Here is a 23,961-nt window from a genome sequence, read left to right on the forward strand (position 1 = left end):
GTGGCAGACAATCTGATGGTCAGAAAGGACCTCAACCCATCTGTAAACAGGAATCCCCTCCGACTCGACACACATTTATTTGCCACCTATAAAATTCTATTTCCAGCCAGGGGTCACCCCAATCTGGGGATAGGGAGCCCACCATCCCCAAGACAGCCCCCATTCCACTTTGGGATACTTCCAATCTCCCAGAGAGCTCATTTACTTATGATTTTTTGAAATCCTCATCTTCTGTCTTAGACGCAGTGCTAAGTATTGGTTCCGAGGCAGAAGAGTGGGTAAGGACTAGGCAATGGGGGTGAAGTGACTTGCCCAAGGTCATACTGCTAAGAAGTGTCTGAGTTACCCAGCTACCCCTTCTAGATCTCCTTTCTGCTCATTTCCAGTGAAGACTCCAGGCTTCTGGCTCTAAGCAGGTCCCATGCTCCCTGCCTGGGTTAGGTCTTCAGCAAAAATGCTTCCCTGGTTTGGGCCACAATTTCCCCATCCTCTGAAGAGGAGAGAACCGTCTCCAGCCTTCTCCTCCTCCTCTAAGAGAGATGGCAGGGGGAAGGGGGCCCCCACTAAAGAGATGTCTCTTCCCATCGGGCCAGGAGAGCATCTGGGCAGGAAGGCAGGCAGGGCAGGGGGCAAGATCAGAGTGTTCCGAGCCAGAACACTGACTGTTCTGCGGCTGATAAGTATCTCTTGGCAATTGGGAGTCATCGTCACTAGTGCTGGAGACGTGACCCTTCAGGGAGCAGGCAGTCAGGGTAAGGACTCAGCCCATTCTTAAAGGAGGGAGAAAGAGCAGAAAATGGGGACTGCAGCCCAGCATGGGTCCGGGTGGCAGAGAGAGCACGGTACCAGGGACTGGGCCTGGGCCCTCGGACATGTGTCCTGTGATTCAGGGAGGAGCCGGCTACACCATGGCCCAGATTAGAAGTGGGAAAGACCTAGAGTTCAAATCCCACTTCGGACAATTTCCAGGCAAGTCACAGACAGCGTCCTAAAATGATTTTGGGTTTTGGTTTTGTAAGATGACTCTTACAAAAATGAATAATGTGGAAATTGATTTGGAGTGATAATACACATATAACCCAGTGGAATGGCTTGTCAACTGGGAGACAGAGGAGGGAGCCAACATGAATCATGTAAGTTACTGGAATAAAACAAAGAAAAAATTTACAAAAAGAAAACACAAACCTTCCCGCAACCTTAGTGTCCTCTTCCCTAAAGGGGGCTAACTAGTAGGGCTGGCACCTTGCTTTAATCAATGTCTGGGAAGTCCCTGGCACCCTCAAAGCACTCAGGGGCTATCACGACTATCCAGAACATGGCCCCATCCTCTTGGTGCCCCCTTCCTTTCTTTCTCTGGCTCTGACATGTAATGGTCCAATATCACTGCTTGTTGACATCCTCTAGAGTTCAGTTGATATGCTGCCTCCATGAAGCCGTGCCCACCCATCCTGGCTGGAAGTCACCTCTCTGTCCTCAACTCTTAGAAAAGCAAAATAAAACCCTTACCTTCTGTCTTAGAATCAATACTATGTATTGTTTCCAAGGCAGAAGAAGGGTAAGGGCTAGGCAATGGGGGTGAAATGACTCACCCAAGGTCACACAGTTAGGAAGTGTCTGTGGTCAGATCTGAACCCAGTCTCTAGTTCTGGTCTCAACCTGCTGAGACACCCAAGCTGTCCCCCTCCTCCCCAAACTCTTGTAAGGACTCTGGATTCCATTTCTGTAGAAATAACCATTTCACAAATATCTGAAAGATCTGTTATTTCATGAGTATGAGGGGCTTCTGGCACGGGAATTCCTTCCACCAAAAAGGAAAAAAAAAACATTCAGTGACATATCAGCAGTCACTAATTGAGGGGAGCCTCTCTCCAGCCCGCAATGCTCACACATCACATCTGGCACTGGCCCCCCTCTTCCCCAGCTAGATGCCAATCCACCCTCTCTCCTCCCAGGGCTCCACTCCATTCTGAGAGTTCAGACTCCTTCCTAAGAGTCACCGCTGGGGACATGGCTATGCATCCCCCTTGGATGAGCAGAGATGACTTCTACTAAAGACGAAGACCACTAGGTCTTGCCATCTCCCTTGCTGCTGGCCCCAAGATCCATGGGCTCTTCCTGCAGCTCTCGGAGCCCTCGAGAGTTGTAATCTCATTTGCTGCAGTATCCCAGGTCTGAGTTTTGTCCCCCACCCAAAGGGCTGCCCCCCATCGGTGGAGTTTTGCTTTGTACTCTATTGTCTCCTCTATGAAGAATGCAAACCCCTTGAAGGCAGACACTGTCTTTATTTCTAGCTCTAGTAGCTGGCACCTCCCCAAGTACTAAATTCTCTTCCACAGCTCTATCTATCAAGTTTTAAGAGACACAAAGTTCCGAGGGGTGAGTCACCCGCCAGGGGTCAGAGGCTCCCCAACTCCAGATCCAGCCCTCTCCCACACAGCAGCTTGCCCCCAAAATCATGTGGGAAAAGGCATCCTATTGATCTGAGCCCATATTTTGTCTTCCCCACTAGAAGGTAAGCTCCATGTCTCAGGTACAGATTAATAAATGTCTGTTGAAAGGAATGAGCTCTCTTTATCCCCACCTTAGGGGCTCACATATAGTTCTTTGGTGGGGACACAGACTGGCGGAACAGCAAGGGACAAGTCATGGCTGCTAGGAGCCTCGTTTCCTTATCTGTAAAATGGGGGCTAATATCACCTGTGATACCTAAACCATAGATGCATTTATTTTAAAACTTTTTCTTTGTTTTGATCAGTTATACTGATTTTTTTCTTTTAAAAAAAATCTATTATGTGGGGAAGGGGAAGGATAATGGCAGAAACCACAGTGGGTGTTAAAAAAATATCCACAAAACATTTTAAAAAAGAAAAAAAAAAGGGTCATAGAAATATACCTGTGTCCACATATTAAAAAAACCCCCACTAAATTTTGTTAATCTGTATGTACATTATAAATGCAACTATTATTAACAAGTCAGACTAAAAAAAAAATTTGAATGTGGTATAAGTATGCTATCTGGGCTTGAATCCACAGCCATCCCCTTTTTCGCTGAGGTGGGAGGCTACAGGTATGGAGCACTGCATACACCTGACTCTAATACCAGGAAACCATTTGTGATTCCTCCTAGCTGCTACTGCCTTCCTCCTTACAATTTTTTGGGTGGGGTGGGGTGTTACATTTGTTTTCCCTGATCAAATATAATAAGCGTAAGGGCAGAAAACATTTTTAGTTTTGAATCAGTGCCTTTTTTTGTGCTAACCTTTTATTTATCTTAATATCTAAATTATAACAATACAATAACTGGAAAAAGGTCAGTGCTTCAATGGCTTTAAACCACTTCAATTCCAATTTCCCCTCAAAATAATGCAATTAGATCTACCCTACGTCATTAGTAGTGCAAGACAGTATCCCTTCCTGAGTAAAGGAGCTGAGGTTTATTCACAAGAGAAGCTTTATGTAAGTCAACGGTTGCTATCTTTCTATCAATTCTGTATATGTGATATAAGACACTCCCCCCCTCCCTCCTTCTCTCAGACCCTATCAGTCTTAGTATCAATTCCAAGAAGAGCAGCAAGAACTAAGCAATCAGGGCTAAGCGACTTGTCCAGGGCCACACAATTAGGAAGCATCTGAGGCTGGATTTGAACCCAGGATCTTCCATCTCTATCCACTGAGCGAGCCACTTAGCTACCTCCTGGCCCTATATTCTTTCTTAAAAAGTATGTCTCTCTGGGAGGAATATAGTGGACACTATAATATAATATAATAATTACAACAACATTTTCATGATGCTTTAAGAGTTTGCAAATATGATCTCATTTGATCCTCAAGATAACCCTGGGACAAGGGCAGCTGGGAAGCTCAGTGAATAGAGACAGGCCAGGAGATGGAGGTTCTGGGATCAAATCTAGTCTCAGACACATCCTAGCTGGGTGACCCTGGGCAAGTCATTATCCCCAACTGCCTAGCCCTTACTGCTCTTCTGCCTTGGAACTGATACTTAATATTGATTCTAAGACAGAAATTAAAAAAAAAAACTGAAACATAATTGGTATTATCCCCATTTTTCAGATGAGGAAATGGAGACAAGAGTCCCATTGCCACCCAGAGAGGAAGTGTCCAGGCTGGATCTGAACTTCAGGTCCAGAACTCTAACCTAAGTTAGGTTAGGACCACCTAAGCATGATGTAAAAATAAAATGATAGATAAAAATTTTAATAATTAAAAGAAATGGGGAGGTTTCAGGAAGAGAAAAACAAACCAACCAGAATGGCCCCTCATGCAGATTACAGTCTATTTCCTACAGGTGAGTCCTACCCTTTAGGAGTAGACAAACCCAGATGACAGGATGCCAACAACTTGGACCCACAACCCTTATTCGCTGGGAGCCCGTGGCTAAGTCATTTCACTGCTATGAGCCTCAATCTCCTTCTCTATAAAATGGGATGATGCCAATAATCCCCAGAAGGCCAGTCCTTCACAGTGTGGTAGTGAGGCTCCCCCCCCTAGACTGGGCATAAAATGTTTTGCCAAGGTTAAAGCACTGTAGAAATGTCAGGCCATCCTTAGGCCTGATCCTGACAGTGCCTTTATAGAATCCCAAAGCCCCCAAGCCTCAGTTTCCCCATCTGCAAAACAAGGCAAAATCCCACAAGATGGTCTCTACAGTCCCCCCACTCTGAAAACCCCGTGTTTTCTGTTCTGACATCCCAGTTAGCTCCCACACCCCAACTTCAGCAGTGCTCGCCGGCACAGTGATGACTTCTATGCCGAAGATGCTCAGCTAGGGATAGGTCTAGCTCTGGTCTCCAGTCTGACCGCCCGAGGGAGGATTCCAGCTGGACTTCCCACAGGTGCCCCAAACATCCTGTGTTCAATCTCTGTGCGTTCCTGATCCCCCCTCCAACTTGGCCCAGCCTCCTGGTTACCATCCCAAGGATCGCTTGGCCATCTCAGCGTCACCCCCAGCCCGCACGGCTAATCCAATTAGACGGCAATGCTGTCATTGACGCAAGCCCGCCCCGCCCCCGCCCCAGGACACAAGGAGTGAGGACAGCTGTAGAAGGCCCCTCGTGCCCACCAAGCGACTCACCAAGGTTGCTGTCGGCCGCCCTTCGTCGCGGGTTGTTGGGATACGAGTAATACTGCGAGCCCCCCTTGACCCCCGTGGGGGACAGAGCGCTCGGGCTGTTGATTCCCAGCTCGTTGGGCAGGAAGCCAGCCTGCAAGGGAAAAAGCCATGAGACGCCAAGCCCCGATCCCGTGGCCCGCGAGCCTCTCTGGCGCTGCCTGCGGAGCATCCAGACAGCTTGTCTTCTGGTGGCGGCACACACGGGCCCCTGGGAAGAGGTCGGGGGCTCCACGGATTCCCAAGTAAAGTCCCTGGACAATGTGCCGAATTCGGGATCTCGGAGGAGCCCCTTCCCCAAACTGGGCCTCGGTGTTCTCATCTAGAAAACGAGGGGTTTGGCCTGCATCGAGGGTTCTCAAAGCCCAGGCCTCACGCTCTCCTCTGAGAAGCAGCAGAGCTGGGACCCCAAAGCGAACGCTGCCCATCCAACCAAGCTGCTGCCTATGGACACGCATGGAAAAGGCTCGCCGTTTCAAAGGAGCAAGGAATTCCCAGCGTGGGAACCCTTTCCAACAATGCAGATCCAAGATCCTGGCCCAAAGTTCTGGAACAAGACGGAACCCCCAGAAGCCATCCAGTGCAACCCTGGCTCATTTTAAAGAGGAAGGGAACGGAGGACCCCTCCACCTAGCTACCTAGCTGCCCCTAGAATTCTCATTTTCAAATGGCTGAAGAAGTTGTGGCTCTAAAGTGACCCAAGTTATTCTGGACCCTAAGCCTAGCACTTTATTATACTTTGCCCTATTGCCTTTATGTATCTATCAATATTCTCATGAGGGTTTTGTGATTTCATATCGCATAGGAACTCCAGGATGAGGACGTTCCCTCTACCAATGATGGCTGCCAGCTTCTGTGAACCTTCAAGAGTCTTAGCTGCTCTGGAGCACCAAAAGAGTTTAAGTGAGTTGGCTAGGGTCACCCGGCCAGGATTGGAACCCAGGCCTTCCAGGGTTCAAGGCAGGCTACCTACTACGCCTTAGAATAATTAAGATAATAATAGTAACTATGATTACTACTACAAATAATGACATGAGCAACAACATTCTGGACTGTTACAAAGGATTATGAACGTGAAACCCTACAGCTCTGGTTCTGACGTGAAACCAAGGCACCTTCCCATCCCATTTTTGGGGGGAAGGGGAAAGATCTCCCTACTATCCAGCCCTTCCCCAACCCCCAAATTCAAACCTCTGCCAAATGACAACATTAAAAATAAAAAATCCCCCCTTGTGGGCCTTTGGCACCTGTCCCACTGCTATTTTCACAGCTTCGGTGGTAAATTAAATTCACCGCGGCCGGCCCTGGAGCCAGCGCAGCTGGTGTAGCAAAAGGAAACATTCTCCGTTCAGAGAAGAGGAAATTATGACAAATTTGTGCAAAATTAAAACATGGGCTTAAAAAAAAAAGAGAAAGAAGGAGAGAAAGAGTTGCCCAAACCACACCCTGCAGAAAGCCAAGCAGGGAAGATGGGGGAATGAGGTTGGGCCCAGGGGAATGGCCCCAGGAGGCACCACTGGATGCTGCTGAGGACCTCAGACAAGCCTCTTGCCACCCCCCACCCTCCACTCTCAGATCTCCAAAAATCCCTTCTTTCCTCAACAGTGTCCAGTTCTACTATTTGCTCCTCTCTTGTAAAGTTCCTTCTAGCTTCAATACTCTTTGTTCTAGGAGCTAAGAGCTCTCCCAGCGCTGGAATCCTGGGTTCTAAGGGCCACCTGTCCAGCTCTGACATTCTCCAAGTATCCCCCCCCCCCCACTTTGCCATCCTGTGTTCCAAGACCCCTCCCTGGCTCTATGTCGTAAGCGCCACCCCCACCCTACCATTTCCTATTCCAAGGTCCTTGCCAGCTCTGATATTCTATGGTCTAACGGCTCTCCCCACCCCAACACTCTAAGAGAAGTCCCATCTAATATCCGCCCCAGCTCTCATATTCTATGTGCAACAAATTTCAGGGAGGCCATTGTTGGAAATTTGGCAAATTCTCACCTCCTTCCCCCAAACACGGCCAATGGCTTCCAGTCTGAGCCCAAGGAGCTATCTAGTCACCCCCAAGCCCCCAGTTCCATTTCCAAGCTCCACGTTGGGCTGCTCAGCTCTTGAGAAAAATGAGCCTCCCTGCCTCCCCAGAAGTCCTGGAAAATTCTGGTCCAGGCTGTTTCTGGTGGCTGGGTAAGTGAAGCCAAGAGTTCCATGGCTACTCAGGGCCCCAGAGGGAAGCAGAATTGGTTGCTCCATGGCTAGCACTTCCCCCATTACCCATCAGCCAAGTGATTCGATCAATTGCTTCTTTTGTTACTTACCTGACTGAGTCCAGGCATCCCAGGGTCTCTCCCAAAGGCTGAATAGGAGGCTCTCTCGCTGTTCTTCCCTAGAGGGGAGGAAGCAAGTTCCCAGTTGAATAAGGCCATCTGGCTATGGCAAGGCAGGCTAGACTAGTTCGAGGACCCCAGGGGAAGAGGCCTCTTCCTAGTTCTAGGTAGGTCCTCATCAGGATAAGGACTCACCTAGGTGGGCTGCTGTGTCCACTCATTCACCCCCTCCAGCCCTCCCATCCTATAGGCGCATCAATGCCTGGTCTCCGACTCTCCATGTTCTATACATGGCTTTTACTCCATCACCTCAAGCTAAGGGTAAGGAGTGGAAGCAACCTCTCAATGGGAGTCGAGAGACCCATTTCAGTCTAAGATTTGCCACTGCTACTCCCCATCAGTCACTGCCTCTCTGTACCTCAAGCATCCCCATTTATAAAACGAGGGAGGCTAGACTAGAGAATTTCTAGGTTTTCTTCAAGCTCAGACATTCCATGTACCAAGGGCCCTTCCAGCTAGGACGCTGCTTTCAAGGCCCTCCGAGTTCTAACACTCTATGCTCTAAGGGCCTTCCTTCCTGGGAAACTGTGTTTTCAGGGCCCTCCGAGTTCTAACATTTTATGTTCTAAAGGGTTTTTTAGCCCTACAGAAGTTCTGCATTGTAAGATAAGAGCTAGAGAAGCTGAGGTAGAGGCAGAACCATTTGGGGTCTTACTCTATCCCCTGCTTCAACCTTCTTCTCTTTTAAAAATTTGTCAAGGACAACTTGTGGTCATAGCAACCTATTATCTCAAGATTCAACCCAAACCAGGAAAAGGCCAGATATTCATTCTCTCTCTCTCTCTGTCTCCCTCTCCCTCCTCTCCCTCCTCTCCTCCCCCTCTCTCCTTTCTCTCTGTCTCCCTCTCCCTCTCTCCTTTTCCCTCCCTCTCTCTCCCTCCTCTCTTTTCTCCTTCTCCCTCCCTCCTCCTCTCTGTCTCCCTCTCCCTCCCCCCTCTCCTCTCTCCTTCTCCCTCTTGTCTCTTTCCTTCTCCCTCCTTCCTCTCTCTGTCTCCCTTTCCCTCGCTGTCTCCTCTATCTCTCCTTCTCCCTATCCCCCTACACAGTACAAAATAAGACCATGACCCAGAATCAGTCCAGCAGTGATTAGTCTTAGGGCTTTTGTAGTAATTGGCCATGCTGGAAGGGGCAGAGGCTGGCCACAGAGTCAGGTATATCCTTTAGGCCCCCCACTAACACGTTTCTGAGGCCTTTTAGGCTGCCCTATGCATAAACCAGCTTCTAGTCACTAGCACAGAGCACAGAGAGGGATGCTTGGTGCCTGGGTGCCACTGACTGAATGACTTGCAGATTCACTTGGCAGAACAATGGATTCACCACTCTTTTCAAGACCACCTGAAATACCATTCAGAATGAAGCACTGACTGAATTGAGACTTGTAGGGAGAAGGGATTGGGATCCACTGAGGACAGTAAGAAGGGATGAGATGGAGATGGGAGGGATGAAGCCACCAAGTGGACAGAGAAGGGTTTTGATCCTCTGAAAAAAACAAAAACCAGAAACAGTTTTTTCCAGTCTCTCTTCTAAAACTTGGCCTTGATCTACAAGTCTCCAAATGGGAACAAACTGAATTAGGGTGGTGTATGGGTACACGGAATCCTATATTACCTATATATGGAAACTGGCTTGTCAAGGAGGAATGCTACTAGGGAGTGGAGTTATTCTGTAAGGGGGAAGCATTGCCCCAACTAATCTGGTCTCAATGTACATTAGCTAACACAGATCCAAGAAAACTGGAGCTAAGGGGTTAGAACATGTCACGTGAGATCATCTCCATCAGTTAAAGCGCTTTGCAAACTGTCAAATGTTAAGACACCATACACACTGGTGGTCATCTTATTGGCCAGAGCAGAATTTTTTATTGAATTCCAAACTCCAAAGGCCAGTGAAGCTCCTCCTGGCTTTTGCATCTTCTCTCTTCTTGTTACCTGGGAGAGCCATAAGACCTTGGTTTTAGAGGTGGAAAGGCTTAGTCCAACACTTATTTGTGTTGGACTCTTATTTGTAAATGAGATAAGTTAAGTAGCCTGCTTGGGATCACACACACAGATAAGTGTTTGAGGCAGGATTTGAACGCAGGTTTTCCTGACTCCAAGTGGCCTTGAGCCACCACACCTGCTAGCTGCCATTTGTGGAGAGCATTATCTGGTAACAAGTATCCACATGGCTGACGCCCTTCAAGGCAAAGGTCCACACTGTGAATTTATGGATCTGCTAAGACCAGAGATTAGAGGCGCAATTTGTGGGGCTGGACTTTTCATCAGTTAAGTAAATGAGGAAACTGATGATTTGGAAAAAACAACCAACACAAAAGAGGCAATGTGGAGCAGAAGTGTCACACAAGCAGCCCTAACCAGATTAAAATGTGATTAGAGGGATGGCTAGATGGCCCAGTGGGTAGAGCATCAGGACCAGAGTCAGGAGGACACAGGTTCAAACCTGGCTTCAGATACTTCCTAGCTGTGTGACCCGGGCAGGGGCAGGTCACTTAACACCATTTGCCTAGCTTTTGTCCTTCTGTCTTAAAAGCTGTTACACAGCTTCTGTTAACACAAAAAGTAAGAGTTTATTTTTAAAAAATATAATTTGAAATATTTAACAGATAAATAAAAATACAATAATATTAATTTGGGATTGACTAGGTCAATATGGCCAGAAAAGATCAATTTCCATTTTTGTATGAGATGGAAAAGGGAGGGGGGAGGGAGGGAGAGAAAGAGAGAGACAGACAGACAGACAGAGACAGAGAGAGACCGAGTCAGAGAGAGGAAGAGGGAGAGAGAGAGATGGCTTCTAAGCCAAGAAGAGCTGAGTTCAGCTTCTGCCTCAAGACACATAGAATCTCTCCATTCCCCAGGCAATTCCCAAAGATTCCAATTTGCAGGACAGTTACTGGTCTGGACTGGTAAAGGGCAAGTCATCCCTAGGAGTTCCTCATATCAAAGAAAACATAGGCCAGGCCCAGATAAACCAAAGAATGGACACTTACACTGATTTAAAGTTTACAAAACACTTCACATGGACCGTCTCTTTGGAGTCCTGAAACTATGATATCACTTAATGTCTTCATTTTGTGGAGGCTTAAGACAGTGGAAGTACATTGCTGCCTGTCTGTGGGAGCAACCAAATCCCCTGTGATATCAGAGGCGACACAAGTATTCCTGACCCCAAATAGAGTACTTTGCCATCATGAGATTTGGAGACATCCTTTCCACCAAGAGTTCTCATAGCAACTCCAGGAGGTATTTTCTAGCAGTATGACTCTGGGCAAGTCACTTAACTCCAACTGCCCAGCCCTCACCACTCTTCTGTCTTGAAAGATACTTGTATCAATTCTAAGACAAAAAGTAAGGATTAAAAAACCCAAAAACAAGCCAAAAACTTTAGGAGGTAGTTTGTCCGCATTTGATAGACTTGAAGAAGAGACTCAAGAGTGAAGGGCTTTAATCCAGACCCATGACCCTGTCTGTCTGTCTCCATGCACCTCCCCCTGCCCCAAATTATCTCACTGAACAGGAAAAGGACACGGAAGGAGGGAAGGGATGGGCACATGGAGCATCAAACACTAAGACAATATACTCAAGTAAGGAAATTCAAGATACAATGCTAGGAAAACATGGCAGAAAACATTTAGGAAAAGACCCCCAGAGGCAGAAACCCAAGAGATTCTGCCACTGGCATGTATAATAGACCACTTAGGCAAAAAGAGAGAAGAAATGGGCAGTGTAGGAACCAGGCTGCAAGCCTGGCACAGAAAATAGCAATGGGGAGACTTCCGAGTCTCCACAATTGCTAGAGCCCACAGTGGAAGAGCTAATAATTTCTTGGTTCGCCTTAATGAGAATTTCGTTCTTCAAAAGGTAGAGGAACTAAAAAGAAGGAACTGTGATTCTGGACCTGATTCTGACCCACAAAGAAGAACTAGCTGCTGGGGGTAGAAAAGATGAGATTCCTGGGGTTGGGGTGAGGAGTGACCACAAAGTCCTTTTTTTTTTTTAAACCCTTATCTTCAGTCTCAGAATCAATACTGTGTATTGTGTTCCAAGGCAGAAGAGAGTAAGGGCTAGGCAATGGGGGTGAAGTGACTTGGTCACACAGCCAGGTGTCCATTTGAACCCAAGACCTCTTGTCTTCAGGCTTAGCTCTCTCCATCTAGCTGCCCCAGGACCACAACACCTTTTGTAATAAGAAGCAGGAAGGAGATGAAAGCTCGATGCTGTCTCCCTCCCTGGCACTTCGGGGGTGGGCAGAGTGGGTTTTAGGAGCTTCGGTGAAAGTCTGGATCCCATATGGACTAAAATTCTACAGGGGAAGTCCGTGCAGAAGGAAAGGGAGAGAAACTCTTTGAGAATGAAATTCTGAGGCAAGACACGGAAAGAAACCAACTCAGATGAGAAGGTAGGGGGAGGGTGTTTCCAAAAGGCCAAATGTGGATACCAAGGGGCCTCGCCAACCGAGATATTTTTAAAGATACAGAAAATGAAAGCAAGGGCAGATAAGAGACCATTAAAGTAAAAGGTCAAGGGGTTCAGCAGAGCATGAGCTCGACAAGTCAATAGTGGGCTACGGCAGAATGAAAATTGAACGCCGATTAGCCTCCTTCAAGGAAGAAAGGAAGTATCTAGAACTGGCGTCCTCTGCCCTAGTCAGACCACGTTTTAGGATGGACATGGATAAGCTGGAGACTGTCCAGAGGGAGGCACCCAAATGAATGAAAGGTCTGGGATCACACCATGAGGATCAATGGAAGGGGGATGACAGCCGTCACACAGAAGACAGAAAAGGTTTGACCTCAGAGGGCAGAGCCAGGAGCCATTGGGAAGAAGCTGAAAGAAGCACATTTTAGCTGGGCATGAAGGAACCATTTCCGCACAGATCTGTCTCTCAAAGTGCAATGGTTGGTGGGTCCTTCCTCACTAAAGGTCTTGAATTAAAAGCTGGATGATCTCTTACTGGGAATGTTGTAAGAAGGGATTCTTTTCTCAGAAATAGAGGGTGCTAGAAAGGGACTAAAGGCTTTCCCAGCTGGGACTCGGTGACTTGCTCCAGGATCAGAACCCAGGTCTCTTGACTCCCAGCTCTTTGCTCTGCCTTTGGTTCAAGAGACCTTCTTCGTTTGGGTGTGCGAGATGGGGGATAGAAAGAGTGGGAGAGGCAGAGATCCCCAAATAACTGAACTCCTGTATCACAACTGTCCTATTCCTGCCCCCCCCCCCCAAAACAGTCTCCTACTGGCTGGGGCCCCTGGGGTAGGAAGGCACCAGACTGGTGGGTTGTGGGTGGTGCCTGGAGGAGGAGGAGGCAACCAAGACTCCTGTTTTCAATCTGTACCACATGGTTTCATCTCCCATTTTCAGTATGAATGGACTTCAGAGAGTCGAGGGGGGAGGGGCAGGGTCTGCTGTTAAAAAGGAAAAGGGGAAGAGAAGACCTTGTGAGAGGAGAGAAGAAAAAGGAGAAAGAGAAGCTGAGAGAGAGGAGAAAAGACAGGGAGGGAAAGAAGACCCTAGAAGAGATGTGGGAGGAAGGGAAGATAAGAGATCAGGAAGGAGGCCAGGGGAAGAGAGGGAAAGAATCTTCCAAATCTTACAAGTCTAACATGTAAAAGCCAGTGCAACTGCTCATTGGCTATGGGGGGAGGGGGTGGGAAAGAAACGAATCATGTAACCATGGAAAAATATTCCAAATCAATTAATTAAATAAAATTTTAAAAAACCCACCAAAAAAAAAAAAAGTCTACTCTGAGCTCTTCTCATGGATACCCAGGTGTGCCGAATCATGTAACCATGGAAAAATAATTCCAAATCAATTAATTTAAAAAACCGACCAAAAAAAAAAAAAGTCTACTCTGAGCTCTTCTCATGGATACCCAGGTGTGCCATCATGGGGAGGAAGGGGAGGTAGAGACATCTGAAACTAGACCAAAGAATATCTCAGATCCTGTGAAACCAAAGCTAATTTCTCAGCCAATTAACCAAGAGAGTTGGAGGAAGGGTCTTCTTTCCTAGTCCAGTCTGATGGATCTCTGAAATCTTGCTGCCCCCCAAACCAGACCTAACAGCCCCTTCACTCATGTCCTGTTTCTGCCCACTCTCCCTCTTGCCAGCCAAGTCAGATGCTGCCTTAGGTCTTCAAGAGCCCTAGAAGGCTAGAGGAATGGGAGATCTTTCTGCTAGCCCCAAGCCCTGCCCAATGCAGGAAAGGCAAAGACTGGCTAAAGTCCGGTCACCCCTGTGACCATCGGGCAAGCCATGACTTCCCTCACAGAAAGGAGGAGGAAGTGTAGTCTTCTAAGATGGGCTAACTCACAGAACACAGAACGGCAGACCTAGAAACCAGAACACAGAATAATGTGAGGAGTCATGTGCCACATCCAAAATACCCTGGGAAGGTGGCCATCCAGCGTCTGCCTCATCCCTTTCAAAGGCAGGACGTCCCTCTCACAAGGTAGCTACACATCCATCTTTCCAGGTAAAAGCTGACTGCCCATCCCTGCCCAGGGGGCTATATAGCTCATTTACAGAGATGAAGGAGAAAAGGTAGGGAAGATGAGAAGAGCCCAGGAAGGTGTGCTGCCTGCCCAAAGTCCTAAAGACTGGAGGGATTCAACCCCAGGGAGTTCAGCACTTCCACCCAAATCAAAGCGGCCCCTGTGGCCCCAGACGTGGGGCCTGAGCATGGTCTCCAATAGTCAAGTCTTTCTTCCCTTAGGAGAGGGGGATATGAGATAGCTGGGGGGGGTGGGGGTGGGAAAGAGATTCAGGCTTGGGTGGAGCAAAAAGAAGTCGAGGTTTTCCTAGAGAGACCTTCTAAGAAATGATCTAAGGAGCTATCTGTACTGTATGTCCTAGGGAAAGCACCCAAACTCAGGCAGATCGAGTCAGAGAGAGCCTATTTTTCCAGTTTAAAGTTTACCCCCCCCCCCCCCCAATCTTGGGAAATAGGAGCCAAGAGATCACAATGTCAGTCAGTCCAGCAGAACTATATGGGTTTGGATGATTACTTTGGGCTGCCCTTTAAACCTCAATTTGACCATCTATAAAAGGTGCATTTTACACATATGGAAATTGAGGCACTTTCACTTGCCCCCAATACAAAGGTTGTCCGGGCTAGCTAGAACTCTTTTCAGTGTACCATAAGATGAAGTGGCCGAAGGAATGCCCAATCTGCACTGGCAGAGGGAGTGTTTTGTTTTGTTTTGTTTTTTTTTAATACTGAAATGAGCTTTTTTAAAATAATGAAATCAAAGGTTTGATGAAGCTCCCCCCCCCCCCCATTAATCCTGATAATGGCATCATACAGTATAATCAGCTCTAGGTTTTTCTTTCTTTTTCTTTTTAAACCAATGTTTCTGGGCAATGATGTACCTATCCTACTCTTCTACTCCATCTACCCAGGGGTCCCTGAGGAGGTGTACAGACCTCCCTCCATCAGGAAGTAAGAACTAAACCCAAGTAAAATAATAAAGAAATAAAACCATCAGGGACCTTATCTTATCTCTATTCCCACGAGCCTAATGGGCCTGGGCCTTGGCCAGGGGTGCTGGTAGGGGGAGCTCAGAGCGGGGGAGGGGAGAGGAACCGATCCCATATTTCTTCAGCAATAACACCGCCCTGAAACTGTATGGGAAACAAATTTGTTTTTTACCGTTTTTGAAAGCTGGAAATCGATGGAGTGTTTAAAACTGACTGGGCAGATTTGCATTTTTAAGTGGTTGGGGAAGTGGGGGGAAGGTTGTGGGGTTGTAGAATGGATTGCTGGGAACTCGGTTTATGATTCCTGATGACCTGGTGTCAGACACATGCCGCCACCACTGCCTGAGCACAGCTCTGTACCCTGAACCCGAGCCCGGGCTGGGGCCTGGGCGGGGTGTTGGATTTGGTGCATGTGCACCAAGATACAAGCTTCTGGCACCCACAAACTGCTCCTATGTTCACCCAGCCTTTCTCTGGAAGCCAAACCCTGCCCCATCTCTCTTAGTAGAGGGGAAAGAATATGGGATTGGGAGACAAGGGAATAAAATTCCAATTCTGATTGGGCTGCATGACCCCATGGACAAGGTGTTTTAATTCTGTAGGGCCTCTGTTTCTTCATCTGTAAAAGGGGACTAGGGAAGCCTATAATGCTCTCTATTCATGACCTTTCACCTCCCTCTCCACTTGGGGTGCCGCCTAGGGCTGCTTTCAGACAGGGTGGCCTATCGGGAGAATGAGGCATTTACTAGGAATAGATAGTATGTGTATGTGTGTGTACACTTTTATTAGTATATATACTTTATATATAGTATTAGAAATATTATTTCCCTCCATCTCCTCTTTCCCTCTCCCCCCTCCCTCCTTCTCTCTCTCTCCCCCTCCCTCCTTCTCTCTTCTCTCCCCCTCCCTCCTTCTCTCTTTCTCTCCCCCTCCCTCCTTCTCTCTTCTCTCCCCCCTCCCTCCTTCTCTCTTCTCTCCCCCTCCCTCCTTCTCTTTCTCTCCCCCTCCCTCCTTTTCTCTTTCTCTCCCCCCTCCCTCCTTTTCTCTTTCTCTCCCCCCTCCCTCCTTTTCTCTTTCTCTCCCCCCTCCCTCCTTCTCTCTTTCTCTCCCCCTCCCTCCTTCTCCCTCCCTCCCTTCTCTCTTCTCTCCCCCTCCCTCCTTTTCTCTTCTCTCCCCCTCCCTCCTTCTCTCTTCCCTCCCTTCTTCTTCCTCCCTCCCTCCCTTCTCTCTTCTCTCCCCCTCCCTCCTTCTCTCTTCCCTCCCTTCTTCTTCCTCCCTCCCTCCCTTCTCTCTTCTCTCCCCCTCCCTCCTTCTCTCTTCCCTCCCTCCTTCTCTCTCTCCCCCTCCCTCCTTCTCTCTTTCTCTCCCCCTCCCTCCTTCTCTCTTTCTCTCCCCCCTCCCTCCTTCTCTCTTTCTCTCCCCCTCCCTTCTTCTCTCTTTCTCTCCCCCTCCCTCCTTCTCTCTTCTCCCCCCTCCCTCCTTCTCTCTTCTCTCCCCCTCCCTCCTTCTCTCTTCTCTCCCCCTGACTTCCACCATCTCCAAGGCTAGCTGCTGACCTTTTCCTGAAATCTATACCCCAGGGCTCTGTCCAGCTCTGACAGGCACTGTGATGCCCAGGAGCAAAAGTTCCCAGGACTCTACATAGACTCAAAGATTAGACCTGGGTGGAACCTTGAAAATCTAATTCAAATCCCCCTTTTTAAACAAAAAAAGAAACCGAGGCCAAGACCAATTAGGTGACCTGCTCAAAGTCTCACCGGGAGTTCTTTTGAACCCAGATCCTGATTTTTACCCATTGCATTACACGGCTTCTCACAGGCAGCAACAATTCACATTTCTGTAGAGCTCTTTCTAAGGTTTGCAAAAAACCATCTTCAACACATCTTTGTGAGGTAGCATCCAAATATTCTCCCATTTCACAAACGAGGAGACCGAGATGGAGATTAAATGACTGGACCATGCTCACAGAGCTAGTAGTATCGGAGGTTCGATCTGGCACCGAATTGTAAGCCATTTGCCATTTGTCGTGCTGTCCTGTCTAGAAGGTCCCTGCCAAGTCTGACGTTCTGTGATTCAGTCTCCTCGACTTGGAATTCAGTGTTGTGGGTTTCAAAATCCTTTCTAGCCCTCACAGTCTGCGATTCTATGCTTTCACGAAGTCCCAGACAGGAGGAGTTGGGAGAGGGGTGCTAAGGAATGGAAGGGTGGCAACAATCAAGATTTTTCCTACAAACTTCCCTCCCCAAAAGAGGAAACTCTTTTTCTTTTTCTTCTTCTTCTTCTTCTTTTAAACCCTCACTTTCCATCTTGGAGTCAATACTGTGTATTGGCTCCAAGGCAGAAGAGTGGTAAGGGCTAGGCAGTGGGGGTCAAGTGACTTGCCCAGGGTCACACAGCTGGGAAGTCTCTGAGGCCACATTTGAACCCAGGATCTTCTGTCTCTAGGTCTGGCTCTCCATCAGGACACTCTTTTTCAACCCTGGTATATAGGAAGCTTCTTGGGGGTTAGTGTAAACCTTAAAATTTCTTAGACTTATAAATGTTGGAAATCAGTCTTTTAAAGTGATTTCCTTGTCACATTAGAGGAGGAGATGAATTCACTACGGGCCCAATTCCCTCCCGTGCTTTGGACCCTTCACAACAAGACTTGCTGATCTGAGGGTCCTTATAGGAATCCTTCTTGGGGTCCTCTGCCACAGCTCAGCCTTGCACAATGCCTGGCACTTCATAAATGCTGACCCACTTAACTGGTTTAGGGAAGATGACTCAACCTGGTTTGGCTGTTTCTTGGCAACCAAGAAATAGAAGATATCAGAGCTCAGAAGGATCTTAGAAAGAAGAGAAATATGGATGGACAGGTAGGCAGAGCATTTCCTGGCTGGCTGGCTAGATAGATGAGAGCATTTTCAAAAGCACCTACTATGTCCTGGACACTGTACTGAGCTCTGGGGATGCAGCTTGCTACAAGAAATAAAATTTAATCCAAGACATTCTCTGCCCTCAAGGAGCTTTTTTTTTTAACTTTTACTTTCTATCTTGGAATTGATATTCTGCATCAATTCGAAGGCAAAAGAGAGGTAAAGACTTGGCAATTAGGGTTGAGTGACTTGCCCAGACCTAAGAAAGTCTCTGAGGCTCCTCTCTCCAGGTCTAGCCTTCTATCCACTGAGCCACTTCATGTTTGCCTTAAGGAGTTTATAGTCTAACAGAGAAAGCCAAAATAAAAGGGGAAGCTGGAAAGTAGAGAAAGGAGGCAAGAGGATCAAATTAACCACCCCTCATTTTCTATTTTGAGAAACTGAGGTCCAGAAAAGAGACCTGCTCAGGGCTACATGGCTGAGTAGCAAAGTTCAGACTCTCTGAACTGGACCAAGAGGTACCTCCTCCACCCCCCCCTTGAGATAATTAAATTAAGTCTTAGAAAAGTTAATGGATTTTTAGGCAGAGGCACAACTCAAAACTCAGGATTCTGATTCCAAATGAAACACTCTCTTCTATATTGTCTCATGATGACCTCTTCCCTACTTCTAAAGCCTCACAGATCCCAGAAGCTATTGATGTTGGCTCTGAAAACACCTTAGTAGCTTGACTCCATGTTCTAGTTTTCCATCAGAAGGATGACTAACTTCCTGCCCATGTCTCCCTATGGACCAGTAACCCGGTGTCAACACCTTGGAAAGGCACAATGGAAAGAGTGCTGAATTGGGGTCACGACACCCAGGTTCAAATCCCATCTCTGCCCCCTTACTAGACGGACTGTGGGCAGGTCACAATCTACCTGGGTCTATGCTCTGTTTCTTCCTTTATAAAATTAGAGGGGCAAGGCCTGACTAAGAATCATTTCCACTGAGAACCAAATTAGGATCCCACAAACCACATGTCAGAGACAGAGACAGAGACAGAGACAGAGAGAGAGAGAGAGAGAGAGAGAGAGAGAGAGAGAGAGAGGAAATCCTAGATCAATTCTGCAGGCAGTGCCTTAAAGACTCCAAACCTACCCATTTTACAGATGAGGAAACCCAGAGAAGGGAATGGATTTATTACATCATACCATAAGCCAATGGTACAATCAGAATTAGAATCCAGCTCTTCTGGCTGAGGCTGCTAAAGGGGGTGCAGTGCTGAGCCTGGAGTCAAGAAGATCCAAGTTCAAATGAGGACTCTGACATTTACTAGCTGGGTGACCCAGAGCAAGTCACTTAACCTGCTTGCCTCAGTTTCCTCAAATGTAAAAATGGGGATAACAGCACCAACCTTGCAGGATGGTTCTGAGGACCAAATGAGATCATACCTCTCTTATTCCTGAGCTCTTTCCCCTTCATGGAGATAATCCTGAGTATTATACAGTCAGGGATGTCGAGGAATATCCCAAATAATGTGCAGCTCAGGCAAGATAGTGGATTTGGAACCAGAGGCCCCCCAGCCTCTCTGGGCCTCCTTTTTGCCCTCCGTTAACTACAAAGGGGGGGAATGGATGATCTCAGCATCCCCTAACAATTCTAAATCTAGCCATCATTAAACTCCTTTCCAGCTCTCTCCCTCTCCCCTTTGACTCGGTTTTTGACAAACTAAGTCAGACTGGTACGAGTCCTATCTGCCGATGCATTGCAGGAGAGCAGGTGTGGACCGAAACTCTGGGCCCCCGGGGAGGGAGGGGACACCACACATGGATAGCTCCGTCCACTGGGGCTTCTGAGGCTCCTCCCCCCTCCCCTTTCTGCCCCCTGGGGTCCTGAACTCCAACAAGCTGAACTTGTACACTAGGAGCTGGGCTGAGCCCTCCCGGGAGCCCCCAGGCCCATAAAGGCGGCGCCGGCAAAGGCTGGGAGCGGCTGGGGGAGGGAGACAGGGCCTGAGACACACACCCAGAGAGAAATAGCCACTCTCCCTAATAATTTTTTTTAAAAAAAGGATGTAAAGATGTGGCTATTGACAACCGAGGCTCCACGGGCAGATTAAGCCATTGTCCGGGACGTACCCCATTCGTTGCTGTTCACAATACACACAAGATTAGAAACCTGCCTCTGAAAAGAAGCTAATTACTAGAAATAATTAACTAGAAAGAAATCTGTTATGGTTTATCAGTTTCCCTGCTGTTTAAAGCGTCCCGTTCCCTCCTCCCCACCCCCCACCCGCCTGCCGCCGCCGGGGAGGGGACGCCATCAGGGTGACAGATTTCAAGGATGCAGTATTTTTCTGAAGAAGGAAAATTCCTGTCATCGTGCATGCACACGGGCGTTGGAGTGTGTGCTGGTCAGGCTGTGTTTGGAAGACCGAGGCTCTAGGGAAGTGTGCGCGCGCCCAAGGATGGCACCCAAAAGCACAGACCCACTTAAGTGTGTAGGAACTAAAGCCAGGGGGTTAGAAAAGGGAAGGAGGGAAGAAGGCAATAGCTATGGGCCTTCTAGGTTCTATGAGGCAGCCCTGACTTACCAAGCTCTCCCAGGCTCCAATTATGGCCTTGACAAGCACTAGCTCAACTGTCCCTTCTCTGAGAAAGGGGGACACAAAGGAGTGTTCTTTCTCTGACTGTCTGTCTGTCTGTCCCTGCCTCTCAGAACTGAGGTTCTTCCCCCTCCCCCAAATTAAATTCAACTCATCAGAAACTCATGTCCATCGACCCTGCCACCCAGATTGTGGTCTGCTCCTAACGGGCCCCTGTACTATCGCTCTGACCTCCAGGCTCTCCATCCTGCTCTTTGCCATTCGATCCATCACGAGGTTTCCCATTGGGGAGGATGGAAGAAAGAAGACCTCCGGGATCAGACGGCGAAAAGGGAGCCCAGAGAGAACAGGCAACTTCCCTCTGCTTGTCCTCCCGGGGACCGGAGAGGGCATGAAGATTCATGGGGGTAGCTTGAAGGGACACCCAGTTCTCTCGGCTACAGTTTTGATTTTCTAACAATGACTCTGTGAGGCAAGTAGCATTAGAGCCATACTAGACAGGGAAGCCCGAGGCTGGTGCAACTTTAGTTAAGCCGCTTCTACGGGGACGAAGCCTCAGTTTCCTTATTTGTAAGATGAAGGAGGGAGAGTTTGGGTTACATGAGCTCTAGGGTTCTACCTAGCCTGAAAGCTTTTGACAGCTTTCGAGCTCTTTCTCTTTTTCCTAACAAATGACAAAGCTCAGGTTGCCCAGGCCTCCTGACTCTGGGGTGAGAGCACGCCCAGGGCTCACGGCAGGCCAGGAATAGTGGCACGTCTCTCCCGGGAGACCTCGGAGGTGTGTGCTGTGATAAACAAGTGCCTCAGACCAGGAAAAGGGAGCCCTTGGTCCATCACTGATGTGCCATGTGCTCTTGACAACCGTTTCTCCTCTGGACCCGTTTCCCCTTCATACAGGAAGGGATGAGGGGGCAGCGGTGAGAGCCAGAGAGAAAGATGGATGGAAAAGAGATCCACGAATAAGAAGGAATCTATCAAATGTGGCTCCAAAAGAAAAAGTAGGCCACGGGGAGGGCGGCTGACCCCGAGTCAGCAGGGGGCTGGGCAGGGATGTGGTCCTACAGGTCTCTACCCTTCCTCACTCCCCAAGAGGCCTTCAATCCTGTGCTGGCGCCACGAGTCCCTGGGTCCTCCCAGGAGGGGCAGAACGGATGGTGTTATTAGATGTGATTATCATTACTACATTATCCTTATTAATACATTCCCCCAAGGGGACTTCCTGGGAGCCTGGTCGCCATCTCAGCAGCCGCCGCCACTGCTTTCCCAGGGGCCCGAAGGACTCAACTCTTGTTGGGGCCCAATTGGTGGTGCTACCCCTTCTTCTCCAGGCCTCAGGCTCAGGGAGGGGGGCAGACCCCAATAGCTGTTGAGATGTGTGGCTTCAAGGAAAGAGTCCTAGACTGGGGGATGGGAGAGCTGATGTTCTAAGAACTCTCCCAGTTCTAACATCTTCTGTTCTAAGCTCCCTCCCAGCTCTGACATCCTCTGTTCTAAGCTCCCTCCCAGCTCTGACATCCTCTGTTCTAAGGTCCCTCCCAGCTCTGACATGCTCTGTTCTGAGCTCCCTCCCAGCTCTGACATTCTCTGTTCTAAGCTCCCTCCCAGCCCTGACACTCTGTTCTAAGGTCCCTCCCAGCTCTGACATGCTCTGTTCTAAGCTCCCTCCCAGCTCTGACATTCTCTGTTCTAAGGACCCTCCCAGCTCTAACATCCTCTGTTCTAAGCTCCCTCCCAACTCTGACATTCTCTGTTCTAAGCTCCCTCCCAACTCTGACATTCTCTGTTCTAAGCTCTCTCCCAGCTCTGACACTCTCTGTTCTAAGCTCCCTCCCAACTCTGACATTCTCTGTTCTAAGGTCTCTCCCAGGTCTGACATTCTCTGTTCTAAGCTCCCTCCCAGCTCTGACATTCTCTGTTCTAAGCTCTCTCCCAGGTCTGACATTCTCTGTTCTAAGGGCTCTCCCAGGTCTGACATTCTCTGTTCTAAGCTCCCTCCTAGCTCTGACATTCCCTGTCCTAAGCTCCCTCCCAGCTCTGACATTCTCTGTTCTAAGCTCCCTCCTAGCTCTGACATTCCCTGTCCTAAGCTCCCTCCCAGCTCTGACATTCTCTGTTCTAAGCTCCCTCCTAGCTCTGACATTCTCTGTTCTAAGGTCCCTCCCAGCTCTGACATTCTCTGTTCTAAGGTCTCTCCCAGCTCTGACATTCTCTGTTCTAAGCTCTCTCCCAGGTCTGACATTCTCTGTTCTAAGGGCTCTCCCAGGTCTGACATTCTCTGTTCTAAGCTCCCTCCTAGCTCTGACATTCTCTGTTCTAAGGTCCCTCCCAGCTCTGACATTCTCTGTTCTAAATGGTTCTCCCACCTCTGACATTCTCTGTTCTAAGGTCTCTCCCAGCTCTGACATTCTCTGTCCTAAGCTCCCTCCCAGCTCTGACATTCTCTGTTCTAAGCTCTCTCCCAGGTCTGACATTCTCTGTTCTAAGGGCTCTCCCAGGTCTGACATTCTCTGTTCTAAGCTCCCTCCTAGCTCTGACATTCCCTGTCCTAAGCTCCCTCCCAGCTCTGACATTCTCTGTTCTAAGGGCCCTCCCAGCTTTGCCCCTCTGTTTCAATGTTTCTCCCAGCTATAATGTCTGATGGTCCCATGAGGCCTCCTGGAGAGAGACAGAGTTCTGGTGGAGAGGGTAGAATTCATGTCTGTGCACTTAAGAAAGGGGGATGGAGACACACAGGAGGGGATAAGGAATAGAGGTAGAGGTAAGGCAAGTGGGGTGAATGAAAACCCCAGGGGAACACACTGACAGAGGAAATCTTGAGAGCAATATTCTCATCCCTATTAGTTCCTGGCCCTCCATCACCTACACCTTCCTGGGGCTTTACCCAGCTGCAGGGGCCCTAGTTACATACCCCAACCCACCCCACCCCCATCCCAATTCCCTCAACCTTGGGCCAAACTGGGATATGCCTCCCATGGGCCTTCCCGGACAAAGGGAGAAGAAACCAGAAACTATAGCCGACTCTATTAAGTGAGTCACAGACCCTTGGTGGCCATCTAGTCTGCCTCATCCCCAAGGCAGAGACCTTTTTACCATGCCTAACTTCCATGTGAACAGTTCTAGCGACAGGAAGCTCGCTCTGTCCTGAGGATGCCCAGCCCACTTATATGAATTTCTGGATGTCACCAAGTTTTTGTTTCTCTACCTGAGCAAAATTCACTTTGACAATATCCCCATTGGAGGAGCAATGGAGGTCCCCATTGCTGGCACCCAAATTCAAATCTGATTTTTCTTTTTAAACCCTCTTACCTTCCATCTTAGAATCAATACTGTGTATTAGTTCTAAGGCAGAAGAGTAGTAAGGGCTAGGCAATGGGGGTCAGGTGACTTGCCCAGGGTCACACAGCTGGTTAAGTATCTGAGGCCAGATTTGAACCTAGGATCTCCTGTCTCTAAGGTCTGGCTCTCTATCCACTGAGCCACCCAGCTGCCCCCTAGATCTGATCTTAAAACACCTCCTAGCTGTGTGACCCTGGATAGCAC

The 23,961-nt window shown here is 48.5% G+C and overlaps 1 protein-coding gene across 6 annotated transcripts in view; it reads right to left on the bottom strand.

Annotated features, from left to right (window-relative positions):
- TCF3 (transcription factor 3) overlaps window positions 1–23,961 on the bottom strand; it is a 107,390-nt gene that overhangs the window by 31,363 nt on the left and 52,066 nt on the right. For all 6 annotated transcript variants that reach the window (XM_056822184.1, XM_056822188.1, XM_056822185.1 and 3 more), the window contains exons 6-7: window positions 7,433–7,500; window positions 5,093–5,222 (exon numbers count right to left, since the gene is read on the bottom strand). In XM_056822184.1, coding sequence (XP_056678162.1) covers window positions 5,093–5,222; window positions 7,433–7,500 — 198 coding nt within the window. The remainder of the gene's footprint in view (window positions 1–5,092; window positions 5,223–7,432; window positions 7,501–23,961) is intronic.

Source organism: Monodelphis domestica, chromosome 3 (genome assembly GCF_027887165.1).
Source record: "Monodelphis domestica isolate mMonDom1 chromosome 3, mMonDom1.pri, whole genome shotgun sequence".
NCBI lineage: Eukaryota > Metazoa > Chordata > Mammalia > Didelphimorphia > Didelphidae > Monodelphis > Monodelphis domestica.